The sequence below is a fragment of the Danio aesculapii genome, chromosome 12, assembly GCF_903798145.1.
Source record: "Danio aesculapii chromosome 12, fDanAes4.1, whole genome shotgun sequence".
Taxonomy (NCBI): Eukaryota; Metazoa; Chordata; class Actinopteri; order Cypriniformes; family Danionidae; genus Danio; species Danio aesculapii.
In genome coordinates this window covers 403,352-410,851 of record NC_079446.1, presented here as the reverse complement: position 1 = coordinate 410,851, position 7,500 = coordinate 403,352, and the positions used below count along the sequence as shown (strand labels likewise).

Genomic DNA, 7,500 nt, shown 5'->3' with positions numbered 1-7,500 from the left:
TGTGTTTCAGGGTCTGATAGTTGCGGTGCTGTACTGCTTCGCTAATGGAGAGGTATGCTGTCAGGATTACGAACAAATAATAAAGTCATTTATAAAAGATGTAAATGTAAACTGGGATTAATTGTCTGCTTCAGTGGCCAATCAGAAATGTTAATCACAGGCAAATATTAACATATTCTGTATTTAAAATTACAGTATGTGCATATAGATGCATATTATTTATTCTAATGTTTGAAAATGCATATATGGACAGCCATTTTTGCAATATTTTTATACTGTATATGTATATATATATATATATATATATATATATATATATATATATAGATAGATAGATAGATAGATAGATAGATAGATAGATAGATAGATAGATAGATAGATAGATAGATAGATAGATAGATATAAATGTGTGTGTATATTGTATGTCGGTTTGTGTATGTGTGTGCGTATATATTTGTGTTTGTGCGCATATGTATGTGTGTGATTATGTGTGCGATTATTTGTGCATGTGTATATGTGTGTGCGTATGTGTTTGTGTGTGCGTGTATATGTACGTGTGCATGTGTATGTGTTGTGTGTATGTGTTTGTATGTATATGTGTGTGCATATTGTTTGTGTGTTAGTGTGTGTGTGTGTGCGTATATGTTTGTGTTTGTGCATATGTATGTGTGATTGTGTGTGCGAGTATTTTTGCGTGCATATATGTGTTTTATGTGTGCATGTACGTATGTGTGTGTGTGTGTGTGTGTATGCCTGTGTATGTGTAGTGTATATGTGCGTATGTAAATGTGTGTGCATATTGTATGTGTGTGTGTGTGTATGCATGTGTATGTGTAGTGTATATGTGCGTATGTAAATGTGTGTGCATATTGTATGTGTGTGTGTGTATATATGTGTTTGTGTGTGTGCGCGCGCGCGTGTGTGTGTGTGTGTGCTTGTGTTTGTGTTTATATGTATGCAAACTGTTAAAATAGCTTAGACTTGTCATGGCATCTATAATTTTCTGCTCCCTAATGATCTGAGGTTCTTAAACCCTCATCTGTGAGTCACTTTGGATAAACGCGTGTGCTAAATGAATAAGCGTATATGTAAATAAGATGTTAATTATGTCGCAGGTGCAGGCGGAGCTGAAGAAGCGCTGGCAGCTCTTGGTTACCTCCAGTAACTTTGAGGTTCACAGCTGTTTCTCAGACATTCACCCTAAACACCTGTGGAAGTTCTCGCAGAAAAGTCCTGGGCCACACCCACAACACACAGACACCAATGGAGAAGGGGACCACGCCCCCTCACAGCCACACCCCCTGCAGCTCGACCAATCAGCAGAGGCGGTGGCCTGTGGGCGTAGCTCGGGCCTGGAGCTGTACATGAGGAAGAGTCTGTCCAGCAGTGACGGAGAAATGACCTTAGGGGAAACCATGGAGGAGATCATTGAGGAGAGTGAGTTCTAGAGCCTGTATTTACACTGCACCACTGTAAATGGCTTCTCTACCTGTTTTTTTGTATATATGTGTATAATGTAACGGGATGCCTTGACAGAGCTCCACAATTTAAGCTTAGAAAGTTCGAAACTGCCCAAGTTATCCCCCGCTAAACTAGCCCACATGAACATAAATATTATAGTAATTTAGAGTAAATACTGTCTTTATATAATACTATAGTACAGTGTATTTCACTGTTTACATTATAATCTTTCATGAATGCTGCAGCATACTGTAGTATTAACTTGTAGTTGAGTGGTTGTGTTTCAGTAGCAACAATATAATCACCCCAACAGATCAATTACTGTAGTTAATGTGTTTCCATAGCAACTGTAGAATCACCACAACAGGTCAATTACTGCAGTTAATGTGTTTCCATAGCAACTGTAGAATCACCACAACAGGTCAATTACTGTAGTTAATGTGTTTCCATAGCAACTGTAGAATCACCACAACAGGTCAATTACTGTAATTGTTGTTTCCATAGCAACAATAGAATCACCACTACAGATTAATTACTGTAGTTAATGTGTTTCCATAGCAACTGTAGAATCACCACAACAGATCAATTACTCTAGGTGTTGTGTTTCCATAGCAACAATAGAATCACCACTACAGATCAATTACTGTAGTTAATGTGTTTCCATAGCAACTGTAGAATCACCGCAACAGATTAGTTACTCTAGTTGTTGTGTTATCATAGCAACTATAGAATCACCACAACAGATCAATTACTGTAGTTAATGTGTTACCATAGCAACTGTAGAATCACCACAACAGACAAATAATTTGTTGTTGTGTTTCCATAGCAACTATAGAATCACCACAGCAGATTAATTGAAGTACTTGATATAGTATGGTTCAAAAACATTACAGTGTTCACAATAAATTACCACAGTATTTCTTTCATGTGGGAGTTCACTGAAGGCCTGTTTCATTTTACTGTAACATTGAAAAACTTGTGAATTAGCTATTTATACAAAGTAAACATCCTCTGTTTTCTTAGTTAGTTGCTTTGGCTCATGGGGTATAACACTATAACCAAGACCTTTTTGCAAATCCCTATGGAACAAATCTTCCAGAACCTTAAGTATGCAGTTTATACAATGCTAGTGGTTTTAACTGGATTTTATATCAGACACCAAATTATTAAATTGGTGACTGAAAATCCAAACATAAACCAACATTTATAACGTCATAAATGGCTTTAAACTCTAATGTTAAAATGCATGAATGTGATTCCACAGCATGCTAAACTGTTCATGTTTCTAAATATTTCCTACATTTTAGAGCCAGAACTTCCCAGGTGAGAGATACTGTTTTAAATGAATTCACTATTTTATCTGCATGATGTAGAGTTTATTTATGAGGATTAACCCCTTGAGATTTTTGAGGGGGTTCCACAGTATATCACAACCACAACATAATAACAACAGAAGAATACGAATGAACATAACTGCTCTGTTTAACATTATGATGTTTAAGGGTGCTTTATGTAGTAAGATGCGTTTTTATTGCCAGTGTGTGTACAGCTTATAACCTTCCAAACAAGACCTTCCTAGGCAGTCTATAAAAGACTGTAGACTGATTTTAATGTGCAAGACTCTGGAAGATTAAAACGATGTGTAAGGTCTTTTAGATTGCAAGTCTTCAAAATGCACATTAAAAACTGATAGAAACCCAGCTATATTTATATTTACCTTGCATTCACATTTGGTAAAGTGGCCCATGGGTAAATTAACTCTAGATTCGTTTTTTATAAGTCAAACTGTGTATAAGCTTCATAGTTTAGTACAAATACTACACACAAGAGTAACAGCAGGACTAGTAGAATACCAAACCTGTTTGCATGACTGTTACATTCTTGAGTAAATGATTTATATGCATAAATTTGCATGTGATGTCACTCACATGATGGTGATGATTGTGAACAGAAGTGACTGTGTGTTTTGTGTCAGTGTATTTCATGGTATCTTAAAGGCACAGTTCACCCAAAAAATGAAAAGGCCATAATTACTAAACCTTTAAGAGTTTCTTTTGTCTGTTGAACACAAATGAAGACATTCAGAAGAAGGCTGGAATAAAAAACAGCTTCCATCGGAGGAACAAAAACTCAGTGTAAGACTAATATGCCAGAGTTTTTTAAGGTGAACTGTCTCTTTAAAACAGATGGAAATGAATGCATTTATGTTGGTGCTTGGAGATTTAAGTGTCCCTCATGTTTAATGTTTTATACTGCATGTTGGCGGTAATAAAGAATATTTTTTTATATGTTGATCTTTGTTCAACAGCAGAAACAAGAAAAAAAACCGTGACAGATATTATTGTGTCTTTTCCTTGAGTCTTTCTTGCACTTTCTGTGGTTTGTCGAACTGAATCAGACGGAGGATATTTTTGTTGTCCATCACTCCCTGAATGAACTCGCCCTCTGTTATTTTACCTGATGGAAAAGGAGAAACATAAACATTATTTAAAGATGGTTTAGGTTAAATACCAATTCTCAATATCAACTAGTGTCTTATTATTAGCCTGTTATTAAGATATTAGCCGTTTATTAGTACTTAAATTCAATTATACAATATGTACATATACTGCATGATTTAATCCTACATCACTAATCCTACCCCACACATACCTTATTAACTGCTAATGAATAAGCAGAAAATGAACAGATTACTGAGCTAGAAGTCATAGTTAATGGTTTATTAATAGGGAAAACTGCACCTTTAAATAAAGTGTGACCTATTTTCTGTGCATCTAAGACATGCTGCGTCTAATAAGAGCAACTTACCATTTTCCTTTTTTCCAAAAAAGTCCCATATTTTGTCAGTTCGTTTTTCTGGCGTGTTCTCGTCAGCTGGAAGGTTTTTCTGGTCTTCTTTGGAGATCATGTTGAATATTGACTGCGAGGAAGAGAAAAAGATGATGTACAAATAATAAGCCTCATCATTCATTCACAACTTGTATATGATTATGAGAAAAAAAAAACGTATAGTAACATTTTCAGCTAAAGCCAGTGTGCATCTGGTCAGCTGTCGATTCTCATTAAATAGATGATGTGAGAAATTGTGTATTTCTAGAAAAGTATTATGCAAAGTATATAAATTATAAAATATAAAATAAAATATAAAAATCTCATTAATTTATATATATATATATATATATATATATATGTGTGTGTGTGTGTGTGTGTGTGTGACACTTATTAAGGTGGTCGCACAACAAATGCGCGACACGGCGCACACATGACAGTTGGAAGTATCACACACCAGATGCGCTCATTTGAAGGTTATTTAATATGAAACTGTTCAGATGGCGCTCTGTGGTGCAGCAGAAATATGAACAGTGTCCTGAGTTGTGGCTGGGCGCCGTGGACAGCTGCCAAATTGTGGCGCCAGTGTGTGTACCCTGATAGAGATTCTATGTTTAGAATTCTAAAATGCATGGTGCTGCGTGGCACAGCCGGTGTGCGACCCCCTTTAGAGTTAATAACTCCTTTAAACGACAATAATCCCTTTATGGCGTTACCATAGCAGCTGTAGAATCATCACAATAGATTAATTACTGTAGTGGCTGTTACCATAGCAACTATAAAATCACCACAACAGATCAATAACTGAAGTTGCCGTGTTACCATAGCAACTGTAGAATCACCACAACAGATCAATTACTGTAGTTGTTGTGTTACCATAGCAATTGTAGAATCACCACAACAGATCAACTACTGTAGTTGGCGTGTTACCATAGCAACTGTAGAATCATCATGACAGATCAAATACTGTAGTTGCCGTGTTACCATATTAACTGTTGTATTGCCACAACAAATCAATTATTATTTGAGTGGCTGTGTTACCATAGCAACTATAGAATCACCACAGCAGATCAATTACTGTAGTTGCTGTGTTTCTATAGCAACCGTAGAATCACCACAACAGATCAATTACTATAGTTGTTGTGTTACCATAGCAACTATAGAATCAGCACAACAGATTAATTCGATTACCTCACTGTAGAATGGTTTAAAAAACACTACAGCGCTAACTGTAAATTGCTGTAGTATTAATTCTTTTATGTTTTCACCTTGACGATCTCGTGGATCTCGTTTTTGGTGATGCTGCCATTTTGGTCTACATCATAGAGTGCGAAAGCCCACTCCAGCTTCTCCACGGTCTTGCCAGAGGACGTGAGGTGCAGCGCTACTATGTACTCCTTGAAGTCCAGCGTGCCGTCGCTGTTGGCGTCGAAGCTCCTGAAGACGTGTTGGGCGTAGGCCCCGGGGTCCGCATCCGGGAAGAAGCTGGCATAGATGCTCTGGAACTGCTCTCTGCTGATGCGGCCCGTCGGACACTCGTTCAGGAACTTCTGGTACCAGGAGAAGAGCTGCTCCTGGCTGTATGTGGTGCTGGTCTGCAGCTCCTGGAGGACGTCTCTGGAGAGCGCGCTGCTCCTGGAGTTCCCCATCTCAGGTGCTCTCCTTCAGGCTCTGGATGCTGAACCTGCGGCCTGTATTTAAGCTCTACCTGGTTAAGAGGATTGCGCTGCTGGAGCTCTTTTGATTTGATATGATGGTGTTAGCGCAGCTTATGGAACAGCAGGGAACCTCCTGATCTCATCTGATGCTTTCAGATTAAATCACAATATGCCTACGAGCAGAAACAGACACTAATTGTTTTAAGTTTTATACTTGTAGTCATCAGGTAAGACCACAGAAACAGTCATAAGCTTCTGTTTCTGGAAACTGTGCTTCATTTGTAAGGTGAATAAATCAGATTTATTGTGATGTATGGTTTGTTAGGATTGGAAAATATTTGACTGAAGTATAACTATTTAAAGAGCTTGAACCTGAGGGTGCAAACTAAATATCAAGAAAATCAACTTTAAAACCATGCCTGCTTTTTAAAATCTTCATCAACATTTGTTTAATTAATTAATTAATTAAAAAAACTAAAATATTGAGAAGGTCATCTTAAAATTCAAATTGTCTGTAATTTCAAAGATGAGTGTAATACTGATGATAATAATAATAATAAATAAAATATATCTATACATATATATTATTTTCATTATTAAATATTGAATAAATCAACTTTATAACTCACATTACCTGCAGTTTTAAAAATGAAATAATACAATAAAATAAAGTAATATATTTTGAGAAACATCACCTGCTCAAATCACACCACAAAGCCAGTCATGAGGGTCTTTTATATTTTTAATTGAATAAATAATTTCCATTAATGTTTGGTTGGTTAATGGACAATATTTGTCTGAGATATGATTATTTCAAGATATATGGAATCTGAGGGTTAAAAATATCGAAATGTTGATCAAATCAACTCTAAAATTGAACAAATTAAACTCTTAGAAATGCATATTAATAATCAAAGTATGTCTAGATTTATTTATTGTAGGACATTTACAAAACTATGTTGTCATGGAAGAAAGCAAAGCGTAATTCGGTCATGCATTTGATGCATTTTTGTGGAAACTGTGATGAAAATGTATATTTATATGTGTTTATAAATGCTTTATAATTAATGGGACATTAAAAGCCAGTTGATTAAAAGTGATAGTTAGGATGTAAACAACATTTTACAAACTATTCTCTTCTTTATATTTCACTTTACAAAAGTTTTAGCTGAACTAAAATTCTTCCTAATTGTATTAATAATTAGACACCAATAACTGGACTTATTAGAGTAATTTCTGAGGTAATGATGCTGAAAATACAGATTTACATCAGCTTTAAATGCAATTTCACATTTATTTATTTACATAGAAACACCTTAAAGAACATTTCGCTAAACATTACTGATCAAATCAATAAATAAATGCATGATCAATAAATTCACACACACACGCATATGCATGAAAATCTGAATAATATAGCTTTTGTTTGAGACGTGTGTGAGAAATGCAGAAAACACATGACGCTCGTGCACGTGGGGAGTGCTGACGTCACACTATAATCGATTATGAGCTGCATATGAGGGGCGGATCCGCGAAGCCCCGCCTCCACTGA

The 7,500-nt window shown here is 36.1% G+C and overlaps 3 protein-coding genes across 3 annotated transcripts in view; 2 read left to right on the top strand and 1 right to left on the bottom strand.

Moving 5' to 3' along the window:
- Positions 1-3,747, top strand: part of LOC130239046 (glucagon-like peptide 2 receptor) — a 17,989-nt gene extending 14,242 nt beyond the window's left edge. Inside the window, exons 12-13 of the mRNA XM_056470198.1 lie at positions 11-52; positions 1,116-3,747. Of these exons, the coding sequence (XP_056326173.1) occupies positions 11-52; positions 1,116-1,448 (375 nt within the window). The 3' untranslated portion in view covers positions 1,449-3,747. The remainder of the gene's footprint in view (positions 1-10; positions 53-1,115) is intronic.
- A 43-nt stretch (positions 3,748-3,790) lies between these two features.
- rcvrnb (recoverin b) lies at positions 3,791-5,939 on the bottom strand. The gene is made up of 3 exons (XM_056470199.1): positions 5,559-5,939; positions 4,270-4,381; positions 3,791-3,918 (listed from the first exon to the last, which is right to left on the bottom strand). Exons 1-3 carry the CDS (start codon positions 5,937-5,939, stop codon positions 3,800-3,802), a joined length of 612 nt encoding a protein of 203 aa, XP_056326174.1. The 3' UTR covers positions 3,791-3,799.
- A 1,544-nt stretch (positions 5,940-7,483) lies between these two features.
- Positions 7,484-7,500, top strand: part of pts (6-pyruvoyltetrahydropterin synthase) — a 2,913-nt gene continuing 2,896 nt past the window's right edge. The window contains exon 1 of the mRNA XM_056470122.1: positions 7,484-7,500. This exon is cut by the window's right edge and continues 165 nt beyond it. The gene's annotated coding sequence lies outside the window, so the exon portion shown is untranslated.